Source organism: Notechis scutatus, chromosome 3 (genome assembly GCF_049901735.1).
Source record: "Notechis scutatus isolate UNSWTSFEM ecotype Mainland chromosome 3, rNotScu1.2, whole genome shotgun sequence".
Classification (NCBI taxonomy): Eukaryota; Metazoa; Chordata; class Lepidosauria; order Squamata; family Elapidae; genus Notechis; species Notechis scutatus.
In genome coordinates, this window is record NC_142011.1 from 71931612 (window position 1) to 71954123 (window position 22512).

A 22512-nucleotide genomic window follows, 5' to 3' on the forward strand; every position below is an offset into this window, starting at 1 on the left:
CCCAGAATTCTATGCAATTATTGCCTGGTATCCATCCTTCCCTTGGTGGTGAATGTTGTTAAGATGGTGGTAGGAGATTAACTATGAAATTTTCTGGATGAAGTGGATTTCCTAAGCCTATATTAGTCAGGTTTCTGGCTGGGAAGAAGAGAGAGACAGCATTGGTTTGTTCTAAACTCTGTTGGGACATGGATGGCGATAGTGCACCTGTCCTGATCCTTTTGTACTTTTAAACAGTCTCCAAAGCCATCAGTTATAGTATCCTGCAGCTCAGTTGGGTTGGACACACCATTCTCCACGGGCTTTGATTTTTCCTCAATGGTTGGCTCTACTCATTAATAATCAGTAGGACAGAGGCTTGCATCATGGTTTCTCCCATGCAGGGTGCTACATGGCTGTAGAAACAAGGGTTATTATGGCTGTAATAAATTGATTTGATGGGAATTCAGAAAAAATGTTGTATTTTGACTGAGTAAAGCAATAGGTTTCCCATTTGATTAGTCTGTTGCATAATCTCAGTAAAATCACAGCATTGAATCTATAATCTATTGTAAATGTGCATAGGTTTATAGGTTTGTAATATCAATATGATTTATCAATAAATAAATCATAATTTGTTTTCAGTGAATTTCCTTTCAGAATGACTAAATATAAAAATCAATTATTTTTCCAAATGATATGCTAGTAACAGCTGTCTTTCAGCATTTCTGCAAAGCTCAGACTTTTATACTCAATGATTTGATTTTCCCAATTTCCCTATCAACAGAGGAGTATTTTCTCATATCAGGATGCCATTTTCATAGAAAAATTCGTAAAATGGAATTTTCAAAGATGAGAATTAAAGCTTCCACAAACATTAGTGTATTGTGACTTTGCCCACTCTATATTATAGTATGCTGTATATACTATACTTATTCATATACTTATCTGTGCATTTCTAGAAAGAAGAATGCCACACATCACAGATGATTAGTTTTTTTCATTCACGGGTCTGTTTATTAAATATATTTCTTTCAAAGACACATTGCTTTCATAAGTCAGTTTAAATGTATAAAACTTTAAAACACATCTAATGCAATAAACGGCACTGTAAACCATTAAATAAAAATAGCAACTCAACACATTTCATGAAAGCACATTAAAAATCAAACTCAAAGTGGATTAAAAACAAATTAGTGCTTTTTAAAAAGGCAGCAATTTTAAAAATGGTATCTGGAGAATGGAATTCCAAAAACTTGTTATTTACAATTAAGTTCTCAAAATTCTATACGTTGGCAATATGTTCAAAATAGACTTGTGCAATAAAATCCACATACTTGTTTCTCTTTGCAACAATAATAAAGAATACAATAAACATGACTATCATTAACTGAAGTACTGCTGTACATAGCAACATAGACCAATTTCAATGACAAAGTGTATTCTTCTGCATGAATGGTCTTCTTTTTGGTTGGGTTTATACACCTTTGTAAACCCCTAAACCTAGATTAACAAAATAATATAGCTACATACATACACACTCTAACACATTTTGCCTAAGGGAAACATATTTTAGCTTAACATGATGTGACACCTACAACTTGCTGAAACAATAGCTACATTCCTATGAATGCTAAATCATAAATCACACAGCATATTTTAACCAATTATGTGAACTCAGCCTCTGAGTATATTTTAAAATGTCATATATTTAAAAAAGAGACTAGTAAACGATGCAATTTTTGTGCAAAAGGGACTGGACATATCCTTTAATGAATATGAAAAAAGAAATGGAATGTGTTTCACATGTGTAACATACAAAGGACCAATGAATTAAGTGTCCTGTGAAAACTTACATTGGAAGATAACAATAACTCTTAATGCTAGATATTCCCAGACAATCCACAACCTGTTAGGTCATCATTTCAGAGATATTTCCTGACATAAATAGAGAAACAGAATGACTGAGGGCAAAAAAAAACCCATCAGCTATTCCAACTAAATATATTTCCATTATGTTCTCCCCTATCCATTTTACTCTTCCAGCTGTTATTCTTCATTTTGTGATTACTGATATATTCTACGTTCCATCCTTATTTGAGCATGTTCAGGCTTTACTGATATTTTAGGGGTATTTAAAAAACACTTTTACTTTTTTGCAACTTATTTGGCAGTTGTCCCATGTTGGCTAGAATTTTGTCAGCTTTCAGTATCCAATATCCCACTGTTAGCCAAATAAATATAATTGTTCTTCCCAAGCCTCCCTTCTAATTTTACAGTACAACCACAATTTCACTCTCAAACCCTCATTGATCTGTGGAACAATGTCAGAAGATGTACACATACACCAATATCCTTTCCATATAAATACAGACACACTCCAACACAAATTGTGTCGTATTCCATATGAGTTTTACTTTATATGCACCTTCTGAATATATAAAGGAGCAAGTTGCCTGCTAGTGAACCTACTGCATAATTCTGCATAATATCCCTAACAAGTTCCAGATCTTTCTCATTTTTTATTTTGAATTGGTTCCTTCTTCTGACAAGAATAATATATGTTTACTTACAACTCAACTGGCATTAATTTAGAATTGTGTAACTCTGGGAGGATGATTAAGAATCGTTCTTTGGCCCGCAGAGTAAGCCTTTCCCTGTACTGTGTTTCTCTGAAAGGAATTTTCCTAGGAAGAGCTAAATCGTGGTTTGAAAAACAGGATTAATTAGAAAGCGTTTACAACTTTGGTTGTAAACTGCGGTAAGAACTAGGTATGAGTGGGGTGTCTGTTTAAGTGTTAAAGCACAAATGAAGGAGAAAGTTAATCTGTTGTTGGAAATCAGTTGTATTTTCACAGTTTTGTTTCACTTTCTTGTGCAACGTAGGTTATGAGCGAAACTTTTTCAAATGTTGGCCTTTTGATTATTTCTGTGTCTTTTTGTTCCTTGCTTCCAGACTATCTGTCTTTGATTATCTCTTTGACATTTGTGGTATATCTTTTTTTCTAGCCAATCCAGAGGCTGAGCTGAGAGTTGGACCTTAGCTATAATTCCCATGTCACCACTTTTGGCTAGAAATAGTGAAATCCAAGTCCAAGACATCTGGACTACATCATACATTAGCATCATCAAAAATGACCATAATTAGGATTTGTGTCATAGAAAATAAAGAATTTTCTTTCAGAAAGGTACGACCAATGTATCTTATTCATGCCTTTGAGTCAAGCTTGATTACATGGACAAATCAATCTGGTTTTCTTGACAGCAATAAAGAAATGCTTTGCTACTCTTTTCTGCAAGGTGTTTTTCAGATTTGCAAAACTAACCTACAATGCTGGGTTGTTGTGGTTTTTTTTTGTGGAATCTCATTCATGTATTAATAAAGCCCAAGCCTGATTTTTTTTTTTTGTTGGTAGCAACAGCAGCAGCGATAGGAAGAGATCATCCAATATTAGCTAGGTATTGTTTTGCCAAGTATCCAGTGGATGCCAGCCAAATGGTTCTTTTGAGGATCCAGAAACAATGAACAACCAATAGGTAAGGAGAATTTTAAGCTTTATTGTTTAACTGTAGCATGTAAATTAAACAGAACCCTCAAAAGCAACATACCAAGCTAGATACTCTTGCTTCAGCTGCTGGGAGCCCTGTATCAAGCACTGGACATATTCCAAGGCCCTTGGTGCACAGCACTGGATGTTCAAGCCTATACAGAAGCTCATTCTTGACGAGCAATTTTCAGGGCTCTTATTCAAATTTGGCACCAAGACAAAAAATTCATGGCCTTGCTTCCCTGATCGCAAGACTGCCAGACCTGAACTTGTCTAGATCACTCTGAGATGCAACTGAAAGTCTGATTAAGACAGTTGCTCTTCACAGCTGTGTGAAGATTCCCCAGTTTTTTTCAGCAAGAGAAACAAGCAAGTTCAGAACTGGCGATAAACTTCTAGGCTTTTTCTAATATGGAGGGAAATCAAACTATGTCACTAAACTTGAAACATAATGGTTTTTCAAAATGCTTGTATTAACAACTGTTTGTGGCACCAAGGTAGGATATGATTCAAATGAACATGGTTTCTCATTCGGCTTGTGAATTTAAAAAAAAAAACTTTCCTAAAAATAAAGTCATGATTTTGTAACATAGTAGAAATAGGAGAAAAATATATGTTTAGATAAATTAGTTTTACAATTAATTGTAGAAAAATACAGTTAATATAATTTGGTTATTTAAATAATTGGTTATATTCTGTTTATTTTCTTTTTTTAACAGTTCTTGGGTACAATTAAATGAGCAAACATACTTAAGAAATATAATATGAAATAGCTAAATAGAACAAGTTAATAAACAGAAAACCTGAGAAAATTTTAAAAAAATCATGCTGCTTGGTTAAAAAGAATAACCAGACTTGTAGTTGCTATTGAAAGCAGGTATAGTTGCAAAGCCAAAAGCTTAACAAAAGGTTAAGTAGTATTTTGTCTAAGTTCGGTGATCCTACATATCTGTTATAAAATATTTTATTCAACTGAGGGAATTTAAATAATTTGATTGGAACTAATTTGGTTGTGGAGTCTTTGGTGCTTCCTGAATTTTATTGTTTTCATGCAGAAGTTTCATTATCAGGCTAAGTAACATTTTCAGTGCTGGAGGGGAAGGGGTTCGCCTCTCTCTCTCTCTCTCTCTCTGTGTGTGTGTGTAGTAGCTTGCCCTGTCAGTGTTGGTGTGTGTGTGTGTGTGTGCGCACAATGTTTTCTCCTTGGTGATTCCTTGATTGGGCTGTTGTTTACTGCTTGATTGTCTGAGTTGGTAGTTCCTTGATTAGGATCTTTGGTTGCTGCTTGTTTATCTGGTGTCAATCTTTTTATTAATTTCTGCTTATCTGGGTGTTGATTGCTGGCCAGGATGTTTCCTGCTGTTTTTGTTTCCTTTCTAGCTGTTAATAATCTCTTTTGAATGATATGTACATGTTGTTCATCTCTATGTGCCTGCTGACATCTCTAATAACTAAATTCTATGAAGTCCATGCGTTATGCCAACATGTATATATTATGCAATTTAAATTTCTTACCTAAGTTTTAGATTATAACAACTGCAATACATGGCCATCTGCCCAGTGATTGTATTGTCTGAGGGTGAATTCAAAAGAATTGGAAGATGCCACATACAGAAAGTCTGATTAATCCACATTTTAGTTAATGGTCTATTTTATATACAAGGATAATTATGTCCAGTGATAATTTAATTTATCTTAATTTGCAAAATTAATATTGCATTAATTTGCAAAATTAATATTGCATTAAAACATCACATGAAATATTTTAACTATAGTATGAGCCTATATTAACTGTATTGAATAAAAATTACACATATATGTTAATATATATGTAATATGGGGTGGATTCAGGACACATGAAATAATAATTGAGATTTTTAGGCCTGGTACTTCTACAATGATTTCAATAGAATATTAATTTGACTGTTTTAATTTGGACTCAAGTGATCCATTAGAGTCAGTAGGCATATAAAATCAATGGGCAATTTAATATAATTATTGAGAAAGCAATTAGATATGCACTACTGCATAAACAACTACATCAGAACAATATCTATTTGGAATTCAGCAACATGTAAATATAATGATATCATAAAACAGATTACACAACACACTAAAATTTGGTTGGTTTAACATATTTCTTTTGGCTGGGTTCTTACAATATGTTAACCCCCCCTCCCCTCCCCAATCACATATTGACTTAGTGCAAGGTGGGAATCAGTCACATGCCCAATCAGATCCTCAACAGAACATTCTCAAATTTGACAAGTTTTTACTAAATATAAAATTTGACACATTTGCAATATTGCACAGGTCCTGGACCATATTTTTTAGACCCAGGAAACATGATTATTCCCTGATGTCCCCTGATATTGCAATAGCCTATTTCCATTCACAGTGCTTCCCCCCAAATGTTCAAAATTGCAATGTTGATTACCAGAATTATTTGAATTGCTGATGATTTCATGGACACACAATTTTCCTGGCAGCATTCGAGAACTGATTTGCCATTGCTATCTTCTGCCATTTTTTTAAAAAAAAACTTAGTCTGTAACCTTCATCTAATCAGGTTTACCCCTGCTTAGACATATTTAAATTAATGAATTAAAAAAGCAACTCCATTTAACCTTAACTTCCTCACAATTAATTTCCGGACACAAATGGATATGTGCTGGATGCCCAGATTCACAGTAAGGAAAATGCTTGAGCTAAAAGAAAGTACCGACATGAAAGTTGATTCAAACTGTTGTGCGTCTGATTTTGTTGGGTAAAATGATATGTTGCCCTTTCCATTTGTCCCGAGGGTAGCATGAAATGGCACGGGCTATCTGACAAAACTTCTGCACGAAAATCTTCCGAAGTAGCAAGTAAACCCAGGGATCCAGGATCTGATTCAGTGAAGCCAAGCGAATATGGGTTAAGGAGAAATTGCATTCTGTACTTTGGGTTTGGTTACAGGATTCTCTGCATTGATTCATAGGGTTGGGGTTAAAAGTCACTTTCAACATTGTCACCTAAAAAAAGAAAGAAAGAAAGAATGAAAAGAAGTATGCTATTATTACTCAAGGCAATTCTTTAAATCATTCCTTTATACAGTACAGGTAGTCCTTGACTTACGACCATAACTGAGCCCAACATTTCTGTGGCTAAGCAAAACATTTGTTAAGTAAATTTGCCCCATTTTATGACCTTTCTTGCCATAATTGTTAAGTGAATCATTGCAGTTGTTAAGTCAATGACACCGTTAAGTGAATCTGGTTTCCCCATTGACTTTGCTTATAAAAACATCACAAAAGGTGATCATGTGTTCTCAGGACATTGCAACCGTCTGTTGTGGTCTGCCGGAGGCCTGCGGAGCTGGCAGCAGAGTCGGACAGTGGGGAGGAACATGGGCCAGTCCTGGAGTCTGGAGAGGACTCGGATGAGGGATCTGCGTCTGACACAGAGATGGGGCCAGGGCCATCTGAGAGTTATGTGCTGACATCAGTGAGGCAGAGAAACAGGGGGAGCCTGTTCCCAGTGCATGCTTGTGCAGAGCTGCCAGAAGGCAAGAACAGTTAAGACAAAAGGGGCGACTTGGGAGTAAAGCATGGAGATGATTGGCCCCTCCCATAAGACATAAAGGAGGAGCAAAGGGACATGAGCCTTTGCAGGAAGCAACTTTGTTCGTTCTGATCGGTTTAAATTCTGAAGCTCCGTGTTGACTTTGTGCTCTGTTTGGCCTTGTACAGCTAATTATCAATTTTGTCATTGGCAGCATTTCAAGGGACATAAAAGTGAGTGCTTATCATCCTTATCCCGAAAAGACTGTGGCAGACTTCTGTTGGACTATTCACAAACTGTTTGGGACTCATTATGGGCTGTGAATGAATATAATTCACAACCATTGAAATAAAAAGAGAGTTTTTGGGACTAAGTGTGTGATTGATACTGTCTCAGAAAGTCTTGGTCAGAACACTGTCTTAAATATGAGTCAGTTGCCAAGCGGCTGAATTATGATCATGTGACTATGGGGATGCTGCAATGCTAGTAGGTGTGAAAAACTGTCATAAGTCACTTTTTTCAGTGCCGTTGTAACTTTGAATTATCACTAAGTGAACTGTGTAAGTTGAGAACCACCTATGTAATAGTTAGTAATATTAAGGGAGAATAATATTCCTGAGTCTTGTGGGGAAGAGCTGTCCCAGTTGCTTGAATTAAAGAGTCATAAGAGAAGCACAGCAGGACTGAGTAGCTCATTCAGTGATACGTTTTCTTCACAAATTCTTCTTCAAATTCCTTTCTGGCTACTCTGAACCAAGAACCAAGACAGCTGCATCACTCTAAGGTTTAGTGTGAACTTTGATGCATCAAACCCTGAAGACGTCAAGAAAGCTACAAAGAAGCTACTCTGAGTCATAAGAGAAGCACAGTAGGACTGAGCAGCTCATTCAGTGATACGTTTTCTTCACAAATTCTTCTTCAAATTCCTTTCTGGCTACTCTGAACCAAGAACCAAGACAGCTGCATCACTCTAAGGTTTAGTGTGAACTTTGATGCATCAAACCCAGAAGATCTCAAGAAAGCTACAAAGAAGCTACTGTGAGTCTTGTTTTAATGGAATAAGAAAGGCATTTGGCAAGTTGAGGAGGTGGTCTGCTTAGCTGTACCATCTTGTTTAACATACTGCTTTCAAGATGGGCAACCAGATAATTTGTATACCTTAAATCAGGACAATGTGATGGCACACACCTTAGTTTCCTTTGCTAGAAACAGATACTGAGAAATTGGAAATAACATACAGCTATTATGACTAACTAGCTATTATAATATTATCCTTCAAACATTTGCCCAATCTTTCAAAACTGGTAACCATCATAATACGTTGTATTATAGTTCATGTATAGTTATGTATATTCTATATTCATTCATGTTCATTCTATATAGTACTAAGTAGGGTCAGATATTATTATACTTGGAGGGAGGTCACCAGGCATTTCAGGGCAACAAAAAATGCAGGGAAGTAAAAAAATTTAGCAGGAATAAATCTCTTCTGTATGGTTGCCCAAAATGTGTACAGATAAGACTTGATTACAGAGGTGATGATTACACCACTGGAAGGCTTGAAAGAACAAGTTAGGGGTAGATCATCTTGGTGAAAATCTGTGTGGTTGCTACAATCAACAACTTGATAGAACATGAATGTATAAAGTTTCCAGAAAGTGTGCTTGACTAGAAGGAAAATGTTTTCCCCTTTTCTCTGTTTTCAGTTACATCTTTTTCTGCTTTGCTAGAAGGTATTAGAAATATCTAAAATTGGGAAGGATGAGATGGAATTCTCCTTATCCACTTTCTTAAGTTCCTTTATTGATAGCTGTTCTGAACCACATATTCTCAAAGACTCTATTCTTTCCTTATAGGGCAGTTATTCCAGCCCTTCAGTAAATTTTGGTTGCTTTTTCTAATACTTTCTCCAGCAGAATGGCTGAAAAAATAACTATAATTGTATTATTCAATTTATATAACTGCCTAATATGACTTTGAACTTATGGCACAGAGGTAGTATTCAGCAGGTTCTGATCAGTTCTGGAGAACCGCTAGTGGAAATTCTGAGTAGTTCGGAGAACCGGCAAATACCACCTCTGACTGGCCTTGCCCCATCTATTCTTTGCCTCCTGAGTCCCAGCTGATCAGCTGGGTCTTCTCTTGTTGCCCTGCGCAGGAGAACGGAGCTGGAAAGTAGGTTGGTGGGATGGAGAGGGAATGGGGATTTTGCAGTAACCTTCCCCCAGGAGTGGGGAGGGAATGGAGATTTTGCAGTACCCTTCCCCTGCCACGTCCACCAAGCCACGCCGCACCATACCTACCAAGCCACGCTCACAGTAGTAGTAAAAAAATTTGAATCCCACCACTGTTATGGCAGTTAAAATACAATATAAAAATACAAAAATATATATATAAAAATCCAGTTTTTAATATTGCATGTTAGAAAAATCTTGCCAATAAAAATTATTTTTATTTTAACCCATCTAAATTCAGTCCTGTCATAAATCCAAAGACTTCAGGGATAATCACTTTTAAAAAGAAATTCATTATTTCCAATTACTACTTTTCTCTCAATTATATTCCTAATACAAATATTTTGCAGGTTTTAAACCATTATGAAAACCAGTTGAATCAGTAGAGAAATCACTGTGGGAGAAATAAATACTTTCACATTTAACCATAACCACTCTTGGGGAAATTGCCTTTTCAGTTTGAATCATGAAAAATCTTTTAACTTCTAGAAAATTATTAAATCTATTTTTAATTGTCAAATTCCATCTCTGTTAATGAGCCACATATCTGACAAACTGCATACTATCCTCAGGAAAATTAACGTTCTATTAACATTCATCATTTTAACTCATTCAAATCTGAAGACTGAATAGGAATCAGTTAGATATAAGCTTGCAGTTTGATTCTATTTCATGCAGACAAGGAATATATTCTGATAAAAAGCTAAGTGATATTTATTTTTCCATGAATTATTTGACATTCACTTTTTCTGTAATTCTCTATTTCCTTCACAAACACTGAAAGCACAGCTGCCTTTTAATTTAATTCTACATGAAAGGGATAAGGGTAAATATAATCAGAGTTCTCATTTTATTGTTAAGTAATTTTTCCATTAAGAAACTTGTTACATAATATTCTGAATGGGTATTTTTGTAACTAATATTAATCCAACTGGTATATTCTGTTCAAATCAATTAATACAATATGATATATTACATTGTATGTATCCTACAATGAAACAGATCAGAGGTTATATTTAATTCCTGTCATGCAGAGATCACCTGGCCTCCTGCCTGCTTTCTTTCCCGCTTCCCTACAAATAAAAGCATTATGTCATAATTTTGGTGAAAAAACAAATCTGGTCACGTTGCCAACTTCAAAAGCTGATACAAAAATCTATGCCACCAGATGAAAACTGAATGCACTAATTATCACATTAAACAAGAGGAAAACCTTCTACGCACCAATGCCACCCATGCTTTCTACAATTTTGTAAATAACAAACTAAAAGACTCAAGGTCCATCACACCCCTGAAAGGACATAATAGTAAAGACTGCAACGAAGACACCATTAAAGCCAACCTCTTTAGCACATTCTTTGGCTCAGTATTTGTAAACAGCAATGGATCATGCCCAGTACTTCCTAGTTGAACTACAGACAACTACAATGATCTAATACATATCAATTTTACAGAAGACAATGTTGAAAAAGCACTACGCAATCTAAAACCATCCCTATCTATTGGACCGGACGGAATATGTGCCTACTTCTTAAAAAAGCTACCCACTGCCATAGCCGAACCTCTAAGCATAATCTTTGAAAAATCTTTCAGGACCAGCTCCTTGCCAAAACTGTGGTCACAAGCCACGGTCATCCCCATCTTCAAAAAGGGAGACCCCAGCCTAGTTGAAAATTACAGACCAATCTCCTTATGCTGCGTCACCTGTAAAGTCATGGAATCAATTATTAACCAATCCATTATCCTCCACTTAAAGACAAACAACCTACTCTCTAATAAACAATTTGGTTTCAGAAAAAAACTATCCTGTAATCTGCAACTCTTACACTGCAAAAACATATGGACTACACAATTCGATCAGGGCAAAGCAATAGACGCAATCTACGTAATACTTCTGTAAAGCCTTTGATTCAGTGGTACATGACAAACTACTCCTAAAACTAAAATCTTATGGTATCTCTGGACACCTGCATAACTGGATAGAAGCATTCTTGTCAAACAGACAACAAATGGTCAAAATTGGGAGCGTCCTATCAAATTCTGTACCTGTCAATAGTGGTGTCCCCCAAGGCAGTGTTCTAGGACCAACTCTCTTCATACTCTACATAAATGACCTCTGTGATCATATTAAGAGCAACTGTGTTCTCTTCGCTGATGATGTAAAGCTTTTCAACACCACAGACAATACTACTACCCTCCAAAAAAAACCTTGACTATGTATCAGAATGGTCAATCAAATGGCAACTTCAAATCTCAACAAATAAATGCTCTATCTTACATATTGGCAAAAAAATCAGAAAATAAAATACAAGCTAAATAGACAAGACCTTGTTGAGGATCCAAACTCTGTCAAGGACCTTGGAGTACTCATCTCTAATGATCTAAGTGCTAGAGTCCACTGTAACTACATAGCCAAAAAGGCATTAAGAGTTGTTAATCTAATCCTACGTAGCTTCTTCTCTGGTAATATCACACTACTAACTAGAGTATACAAAACATTTGCTAGACCTATACTTGAATACAGCTCATCAGTCTGGAACCCATATCATGTATCTGATATTAACACAATTGAAAAAGTCCCGAAATATTTCACAAGAAGTGTTCTCCGCTCCTCTACTCATTGCAGAATACCTTATGCCACCAGACTTGAAACTCTAGACCTAGAAAACCTAGAACTATATTGCCTCCAGTCCGATCTAAATATAGTATATAAAATCATACATTACAATGTCCTATCTGCAAATGAATACTTCAGCTTCAATCATAACAATACAAGAGCACACAGTAGATACAAACTCAAGGTTAACTGCACCAAACTTGATTGCAGAAAATACGACTTCAGCAACAGAGTGGTCAATGTTTGGAATACTCTACCTGACTCTGTGGTTTGTTCCCCAAACCCCAAAAACTTTAACCTTAGACTATCTACTATTGACCTCACCCCTTCCTAAGAGGCCTGTAGGGGGCATGCATAAGCGCACCAATCGTGCCTACTGTCCCTGTCCTGTTGTTTTTTATTTTTCTTATAAATATCTATCTCATATATTCAAAACTATGGTTATTCTTATACCTGTATCTGTATCTGTATCTTGTAAGCAATTGACAAATCAAATCAAATAAATAAATAAATAAAAGCATTATGTCATAATTTTGACCTTTTTTATTTTAATGCATGAGCAATTTTTTTGAAACCCATTTCTGTTATTAACTGAGCATCACTGTATATTGTACCTATGCACTAGCTGTGTTTGTGTAATATCCTTAAGTTGGTTACACCTGGAGCATGATGTCATGCACTAGCCAGTCAACCGCAAGATTACACAAGAGCAGTTTTCATTAAAACATGCTCAGAGCTGCTTTGGTGAAAGAATCCTCCCTTATTCAGCCATGTCATGCAAACCTAGTCAAAGGTGTGGAACAGTTGCCCAGCCATGCCAAATCAGTCTTCCGAGAAAAAGTGGAGGATGTAAAGATATAAGGCAGCCAGGCTTTCCGTTACAAAATGCACTGAAGTGTGATGGCCCTCAGGCATCAGCAGAGTGGCACCTCCCACTGATTGCAGGTATTTCTCCTGGAAAGGCTTATGGTTATTCCAAATGAGAAAAAGTGTTTCTCCTGCCCAGCTTCTGAAAACATTTCATGTTTTCAGTTCAGTCAAACAATATCCTGAAAAATATTGTTTGGGAGGACAGTTTGCATACCTAACTTATATGATGAATCAAGAATCTGGTGCCCACTATCCTAAAGATTCCAGTCCTCTGCTCTGGATAGCAAACACATTGAAATGGTTTGAATATTAGTAGCTCGGATTGGTAGTTAGGCTGTTGGTCTGAGCTCTGAGCTTGGCAATTTGGTTGCAAACATTTCGTCACCATTCAAGGAGACATCATCAGTGCATTTTGAATTGTGCTTTTCTGTCAGAACACAGGTCTTTAAAAAGGTATTTAAAGACTTGTGTTCTGACAGACAAGCACAATGTTTGCAACCAAATTGCCAAGCTTGGAGCTCAAACCAACAGTCTAATCAAACACATTACTTATTTTTATTTTATTTTATTTATTTATTTGATTTGCCAATTGTTTACAAGATAATAAGTATAAGTGTATACATAGTTGTGAATACATGAAATGGGTACATATAAGAAAAATAAAAGAATAAGAGAAACAATAGGACAGGGACGGTAGGCACGATGGTGCGCTTATGCACGCCCCCTACAGACCTCTTAGGAAAGGGGTGAGGTCAATAGTAGACAGTCTAAGGTTAAAGTTTTTGGGGTTAGGGGAAGAGACTATAGAGTCGGGTAGAGTATTCCAGACATTGACCACTCTATTGCTGAAGTCGTATTTCCTGCAATCAAGTTTGGTGCGGTTTACTTTGAGTTTGTATCTATACTTGCATATGTTCTATTTTGCCCCCATCCTATTCTTAACTTCTTTAGTTGCCTCATGTACTCCTGGAGAGTTTGCTGGGGTTGGGTTAGTTCTTTGCTATTGTTTCTTAATTATTATTATTTTTACAAGAATGTTTTTTTTATTTTATCATGTGATAATCTTGTGGAGATTAACTTTGCAGTCAGGGTCCCACCAGAGGGGAACTGGATGATGCTTAACACACGCTGATATAGCATACGCTGCTGTATGGTGGAAGTGGGGGAGAAGAAAGATTGTAACCAGGGTGAGTGGGATTGCATGGTTTTGTGTGCATTTGGGCTTGGAGTACTGCCATTTTTCCTTTTTTTCCCCAACCCCCCTCCCCCACTGCTGCCTTTGCCTACTATATGCTTTGGTCTGACAAACGGAAATGGACAAGTAGTTACCTAAAACTTTACCAATAGTTTTCTGGCACAAGGATTTTGCAAAGTATTTCATATTTTCTGGAGAACCTGAGTAGGATTCTGTATTTTCCAAATTTCCAGTGAATCTATGATTGTTTGTGTTCCGAGTCAGGTGCTTGTGTTTCAAGCAGTACCTATAGTATGGAGTCCCAGTTCAACTCTGAATTAGATATATTCTCTTATGTTAGTATCTGATGTGTGTGGATTATCTGGTTTATTTTGTAGTAAAACATTTATAATTCTTCCTGAAAGCATCTCCAAAGTGATATAAAACTTGGAAATTAAATTAATTTCTTATAATTTTTATAACAATCAAATTAAGCACAAATCATCTTTAAAATAATCTAGAAAATTAATCCTATATAAAACCCATAAAAATGAGCTGAATGAAACAAAATACAGGCAGTCCTTGATTTACAACACTTCATTTAGTGACTGCTCAAAGTTACAATGGCACTGAAAAGTGACTTATGACCATTTTTCACACTTAGAAATAGTAGCACTTTGTAGCAGCCCCATGATCATGTGATTAAAATCCAGGTGCTTGGCAACTGGTTCACACTTATGACCGTTGCTGTGTCCTAAGGTCGTGTGATCACGTTTTGCAATCTTTTGACAAGCAAAATCAATGAGAAAGCCAGACTGACTTAACAACTGTGTTATTAATTTATCAACCGCAATGATTTACTTAACAACTGTGGCAAGAAAGATTGTAAAATGGGGCAACACTCATTTAACAAATGCCTCACTTAACAGAAATTTTGGGCTCAGTTGTGGTTGTAAGTTGAGGACTACCTGTATAAAACCTAACCCTCTTTAAAACTCATTAAGAGAGTGGGGTCTTGTCTCTGTCTCTCAGTGTGACTGTGGTGCTCTTCAGCACCTGTTGTGTCCAGGTGTCCACTGGGAGCTTGCACCTGGCTCAGTGTCTGATTTTTTTCAGTGTGGACCGCCCTGTCCTTGAATGGCTGGGTGGATTGGACATTGACATTTGAGCTACTATAAGTCCATGTATTTGCCATACACTAAATAAATAAACTCATTAAGAGTATATTGTATATTGTGTACTGTATCTCCCACATTCATGGTCCATTTAAAACTAAAGGAAAGGGGAGAAGGAGAGGGAAAGGGCCCTCATCTGTTTTGGAGACGGAGTCCCTAATGTGGACTTTGCCACAGAAAAAATATTAACAGATGAGATTAGGAAAGAGGAAATAAAGTGCATGCCAATATGCTAGGAGTCAAAAAAAAATCACAACCAAGAATGTAGGTGCACAAATCTGGGGAAAATAACCACAGTGATTATGACTTGACCCAGTACATTAAAGAAGCAGGATTAGCATATTGTAGTTCAGACATCAAATGGTCCTTGATGGTATTTGGAAAGCAAGGAATTTGATAGTATGAGGCATGGCTACAAGGCAAGGATATTTGCACGTTAAAAGTAAGCTCTGGCTCTCAGCATCTCCAACATCTGGTTTCCCATTGCTGTTCTATTCTTTCTGGAAGTTTTATTTAGTTTATTTTAGTTTACTTTATTGTCATTGCACCTGTACAACGAAATCAAACACCATCTTCAGTGCACATCATGACCATGAAAATAAACACAAACACACATCCTTCACACTCCACACATTGAACCAAAAAACCCCAACACTGCACCAATACTGCGCTATACAGCAGAATTCAACAGAGCTACTGCCCTGGGATAGAAGCTGTTTTTCAGTCTATTTGTGCTTGTTTTTATTATTCTGTACCGTCTGGCAGATGGTAATAGTTCAAAAAAAAGGGTGCCCAGGATGAGATGGATCTTTGAGAATGTTTTGAACTTTCTTAAGGCAGCGGGAGCTATAAAGCTCTTCCAAAGAGGAGAGAAGGCAACCAATGATCTTCTGGGCAATGACTTTAACCTTCTGGAGTGCTTTCCTATCTGCCACCGTGCAATTGGCAAACCATACACAGGTACAATAAATTAAGATACTCTCAATGGTGCAGCGGCAGAAGGTCACCAGCAGTTTCTCATTCAGTTGTTTTCTGAGAAAGTCTCAGGTAGTATAATCTCTGCTGGGCCCTTTTGACCAGCACTGCAATGTGAACACCCCAGGTCAGGTCCTCTTTTATGGTAACGCCCAGAAACTTAAACCTGGCCACTTGCTCTGCTCAGTCTCCATTGATAAGCAAGGGCTGGATGTCTGATCTGTTCCTTCTATAGTCCACTATAAGCTCCTTGATCTTATTGGTGTTGAGGACCAAGTTATTGTCTCCAAACCACGAAAGCAACCGGTCCACCTCATCTCAGTAGGCAGACTCATCCCCCCTGGAGATGAGTCCCACCACTCAATTTTAGTTGAAACAAGTAAGAGTTGAAACATTTTTCTATTAATCTGAATGACTGGATTCATTACTTTTTTTTACCTCAGAGTTTGACAATAATGCAGCGATAAAGTGATAGATTTGGGTTAGGAGGATTATGGGAATTAGATTATGGGGTTTTTTTTGTCCTTGAGACAAAAAAATACCCATAATCTTCACTCTTCCTCTCTTTTCTTTGTTGCCAACATTTATCTCAAACAAATTTCAGCTGCCAACAGGGTAAGGTTGCAACTAGCACCAAATTACGTAAGGCTGTTTTAGAACAGCAAATGAACAAAGTTAATTTAGGAGATGTGTATTTTTCCATTTGGATATTTGTATCAATCTGCCAAATTCTCACTGAGAAACTATTCTGTTTCACTGAGGCTCTGGTTTCTATAGTGAAAGTCAACATCTGCAAGAAATGTCAATATCAATAGTGTTTGAAATGTTTAAGAATGTTCTTGTATCACATCCATTGGGGGATTATTAGGTGATTCAATGATTCAATCTCTTTTTTGAAATACAAAGGAGAATAATGAAAACAACTGCTTATCTGTCATCTGATTGAAGTTGCAGTGTTATAGGTGTGCATTAGATAGTCACTTCAAGAGCTTTAACTCTGCATGACAGCTAAAAAAATAACAGGCTAAATCAGGATCAGCTCAAGGTACCCTGGTCATTTAAAGAAATTAAAAAAAAATCTCCAGATCATTGGATACTGTCATATTCTGATACAGTTCTATAGAGGAATTATTGAGTTTGTTTTAGTTTTCTACTGCTGATAAGAGTTGTGCATTTTAATTTGCAGTTTTTGTTCTTAACTCCTGGAGAGCTATTTACAGGAAAGTTTATTCACTTAATAAATAAATACATGAAACAGTGCTGCTAGGCTTGGAGAAAAGGCAAAATGTTTAGTTTAATGCAGATTATGTTTGCTGAATAATATAAACAGAGAGATATTCAGATTAAAAAATGATCATTTGTTTTTAGTCCAAACTAATCCATAACTGAAGTATAGTCAAACTAACTAGCTCTATGATTAAATTATCCTGTGATTTCTATGAAAAAGATGGGATTGGGAACAAGTGAAAACGTGCCACAATGGATTGCAGATTAATTCACTCACTATGCCTCATTAAAACCCTTTCTCTGCTACTTGTGGGCCTTCAAGGTCAAAAGTAACCCAATTAGGAAATTAACAATTGAAGATAAGCTGTTTCATGTATTTATTTACTAAATGAATAAACATTCCTGTAAATAGCTCTCCAGGAGTTAAGAGCAAAAACTGCAGATTAAAATGCACAACTCTTATCAGCAGTAGAAAACTAAAACAGGTGAAATAATATAATAGATTGCATAGAACAAGGTTCTTCGCTTTGGTCATGGTTTGTGACCCTTGGAGGTTAAAAGCAGATTGGAGAGGAGTTACAAATTTGGGGTGGGGTGCTTGTGAGCAAATCACTGTTAGAACTTGCCTCTACTGTTCCTGGAGAAGGCAACATCCAGCTTGTCTCAGCAAAGCTTGTAATGAGTCCAATACTAAAGTTTGGGAAGATTGTTTGACAGTTATCTACTTCTACTGTGGCCTTTCATATACCTGCAATCTTTGGAGTACTTTTGCAAACAAAATTCAGTATTTCTGCCCACTGTTCAGATTTCATTTATTATAGCATTAACAATACAGGTAACACTTAGGCTTATATGCCACTTCACAGTGCTTTACAGCTCTCTCTAAGCAGTTTACAGAGTCAGCCCATTGCCCCCAACAATCTGGGTCCTAATTTTACCGACCTTGGAAGGATGGAAGGCTGAGTCAACCCTGAGTCAGTTAGGATTGAACTCCTAGCAGTGAGTAGAGTTAGCCTGCAATACTGCATTCTAACCACTGCGCCACTAGGACTCTTAACCCTAATTTTAACTTGTTTGATTAAAAATACTGTTTTAAATTTACTTTCTTCGTTATCATGAAATATTTTAAAAGTTTCAAACTTTATCATTGTTTTGACATATAGATCACATTATTTCTATTATATATAGAATCTGTCTATATTAAATATAGCTAGCCAATTCCAAAAGACTTTCAAGTATGATCACAACTGAGCTGAAAATTTCTGTTGCTAAGCAAGGCAGTTAAATGAGTTTTGCCCTATTTTATGACTTATTTGCCACAGTTGTTAAGCGAATCAGTGGTAAATGACTATTTCACATTGTTGTTAAGTGAATCCAGCTCCCCCCTCCAATTGACTTTCTTTGTGGGAAGCTTACAAATGGTGATTACATGACCCCAGGACAGTGTAACTGTCATAAATATATGCCAGTTGTCAAGCAACCAAATTTTGATTACATGACCATGAGGATGCTGCAATAGTTTTCAAGTGTGGAAACTGGTCATAAGCTATTTTTCCAGTGCCATTGTAACTTCAAACAGTAACTAAATGAAGGTGTGTTAAGTCGAGGACTACCTGTGTTAAAAGCAAGTGGTATATTTATTTTTTGCAAAACTTTCTTCCAATGAAATAATTAGTATTTTTGAATGAGTCACGTAAATGACTTCAACATTTTAGTTATGACATCACCCAGTTTGAGAATCTCTGGATTAAGGTAACAATCTCTTAAAATATATGAAAGCATGTGGCTTGGGCTGAACAGTTGTTGATGTGCCAAAGGAAAGGATGGCACCACTCGTCTTAAAGGAGGTGGTGGCATATACTACCTTCTAGAAAGGCCATTCTTGGACCCAACCTTGATAACAACTCTTGTCCAGTCTCTGACATGCCCTTTCTGGGGAACAAGGTGATTGGGCCTCAGCTTCAGGGGGCCCTGGATGAAGTGGATTATTTGGACCTTTTTCAATCTGGGTTCAAGTTGGAGTGGTACTCAGATGTCCATGGTTGCACTTTTAAATGATGTTTGGAGGGCTTAGAACAGGTGCAATCATCTGGGCTCTCCTAAATCTCAGTGGCTTTAAATATTATCAACCATAATATCCTTTTAGACTGTTTCAGGAGAGTGGGCGGGAAGAGAGAAGCACTGTTTGGGGGTAGTTCTCCACTTCTCTCCTTGACCCCCAGTTCCAGTCAGTGTTAGTGAGGGTAGAGGTCAAGTCCTAGGCCCCTGAAATGTAATTTCTCACCCAGTGGATGAAATCATTCAGTGACAGAGGGTGTGGGATCATCATCTGCCCATCCCATCAGATTGGATAGGATGAGCACATTGCATGTCCCTTCCCTTAAATATTTCCATTTTTAACCCCTGGCCTATGGAACATCTTCCCCTTGAGATCTGACAGTCCCCTCCCCTCTTTTAAGCTTCCAGAAAGCACTTAAGGGTTGGCTTTCCCATCATGTGCTTGGATAGGAGACAGTTGAAGTAGAAGAACATTGTGGACTGCATTGGGCAAGCTTGATTGTGGCACCAGATTTTTGTTTCTATTGTTTTCTGTTTTTATGGTTGCACATATTGTTCTATACTTTGATTGAGAACTACCTAGAGTCCAATGGATGGCCTCAATGATTGTAACCTATTAGTTAACAAAATAATTTATAAACTAAAAGCTATTCAATATCCTTCCCTATTCATCTAAGAAGTGTTTTAAATCTTTCAACATCCCCCAGTATGATAAGTTATCATGAGCTGCATTTTGATATGTAGATCATGTCATGATTATGTACAGTCTAGCCAACAGATCCAATGACTTAGATGCTATCTAGTGTTCACAACCTTTTCTCTTAACTTCTGTTAATTTAATACAAAGAGTTATTAAGTTAGCCAGGTATTCAGTGCTGATCAGTGGGCCTTTTCATTCTCTGAATACATACCTTATAGAATAGTTATTCAGGAAAAGCTTTGTGTGGCTTAAAAGATGCATATCCAAATCTGACTGGCACTCTATCTTCTTCATCTTCTCTAGGTAAAGCACCCACATAATGCAATGCAACTGGTTATTTCCTGTACAGATGAAGTCAACTCAGATTGATAGCAAAGCACATGCTTTGCAAAGAATAAATCTCAGACTCAAATCATAGTTTTAACTTATTACAGAGGTCTTTCCCAAGAGTCTGGAATATCACAGTTAGGAGATCAACCTGTTTTCAAATACTTTCCCAGGTTTCTTTTGAAAGAAGCCATTGACGTTATAGAATGTACTGCTTCATTCTCACCTTGGTAAAGCATTTCATATTTTTCCAAAGATCTACAATACCAAGAAGAAATCTCAATAAAACCAGGAAGAAAACAACAAAATGGGGACTGCTATGATGGTTAAAATGAAATTAGGTATATCTACAACCACTTTCAGTTATAACAATATTTAACTAAAGACAATAAGAAATGTGTTTATGGTTCATCTCAAAAGATGTTTGGACAGAATTTTAATAAAGCTAAAGACAGGACAGGGGTTATATAAACAGAAAAATTACACTGACCAAAGTTGCATAGCACACTAATTAATAATGAACTTAAAATTTTGTTAAGATGTCATCTCTTTTCTCACACATTTTTAAACATTAAGACATATCAGAGCCTTGTTAAAAAAAAAGGCACATATGTAATAAGTTATGCACTATTGCCAGTTTTCTCTAACTGGATGCTTCCCGCACATTAGATTTACTACAAGAATTTATAGACTAGCTTTGCGCCAACAAGCCACTCTGTAGCAACTGGACACACTGAAGAAACCTACCAAAAGTGGGGACCAACAAGCAAGGAGGACACACATGATTCCCAGCAGCTGGATAAAGGTTTCCATGGTAATCCTGCCCCACTGCTTCCTTGATCGGGATGTTGAGCTCTTGGACCAGCAGCGACACACCAGTGCAATTATGGTTGTCATGTTGCATGCCAAAGTAACAGCGAGGGAAAAGAGGCCCAAGAAAGCAAACATAGAAGCGAAAACAGCATTGCCCACCCTGGCATTTTCATGATCCTTCATACTGATGAAGCACCAGGTACCCGGCCACTGAAGCGTATACTTCCCAAAGCCCATCATGGGCATGAGAGCAAAGGCAAAACTAGTCAGCCACACACAAAGTAGCACCATCTTGGTCAGCCTGGTCTTCATGTGGCCAATGTACCAGTGGGGGGCCTGGATGGCCAGGGCCCTTTCCAAAGCCATGGCACTTGCTATGAAGAGAGGGCAAAGACCAAAAACGGTCATGGCCAAGCCAAAAAAGACACACAGGCCCTGGGAAGGGTCCACCGCCTGCCATTTCCGATTGGCCAAGTACACTGTGATGACCACGGGGCTGGTCAGCAGCTGCCCGACTAGATCCGTCAGGGCCAGAGAACCAATGCACAGCAAGAACGGCCTCTTCCGCTGGTTGTCCTTCTTCTGGTAAGCTCGGTAGGCTAGCAGCATGGCCAGTCCGTTGCCCACCATGCCCGTGATCATCATAGTCAAAGGGAAAGCCACCGAGACGGAGGCGCATTGCTCCGCGAAGGTCCCGTTGCCGTTGCCTTTCTCCGGGCTCCCGGCGGCGTCGAGGGGGGCCATGGCGAACTGCGTGGAGTTGAGCCGGCCCCCATAAAGCCCGCGGAAAGTCATGTTGCGCGCTCGAAGGGCGAGAGAAGAATCCCGGGCGGTGAGAGGGAGCGGAGCGCGAGGCGGTTCCCTTCCATCGCGGCGCTCCCGCCTTTGGCGAGCCGCCCTCGGAGCTTCAAGTGGTCGAGGGAGATAACCCGCCGCTCTCTTCAAGGCGCGGAGGCGGAGCTTTCATTCATCAGGTGCCTCTCCTCCGCTCTCTCGGAGAGAAAAGTAAGCTCTCCCACTTTGGCGTCTCTTTTCTGCCCGCCGTTCCGGTCCCAACTAGAAAAGCGCAAGTGCTCAAAAAGTGCCCAGGACTCTCCCCGGGGCGTGGTGTTTTTCTACAGCCCAGGCGTCTTCCCTTTCCCCCTCTTCCTTTTTCCTACCTGTCTCCTGGTTGGTTTTTATTTATTTTATTTATTTTTATTTATTTGATTTGCCAATTGTTTACAAGATAATAAGTATAAGTGTATACATAGTTGTGAATACATGAAATGG

General features: G+C 37.7%; 1 protein-coding gene across 1 annotated transcript; it reads right to left on the reverse strand.

Annotated features, from left to right (window-relative positions):
- Positions 1–974: 974 nt before the first annotated feature.
- On the reverse strand, positions 975–22414 carry PTGER3 (prostaglandin E receptor 3). The gene is made up of 3 exons (XM_026679349.2): positions 21175–22414; positions 1465–6541; positions 975–1426 (listed from the first exon to the last, which is right to left on the reverse strand). The coding sequence occupies exons 1-2, from the start codon at positions 22033–22035 to the stop codon at positions 6266–6268; spliced, it is 1137 nt and encodes a 378-aa protein (XP_026535134.2). The 5' UTR covers positions 22036–22414; the 3' UTR covers positions 975–1426; positions 1465–6265.
- Between the last annotated feature and the right edge of the window lie 98 nt (positions 22415–22512).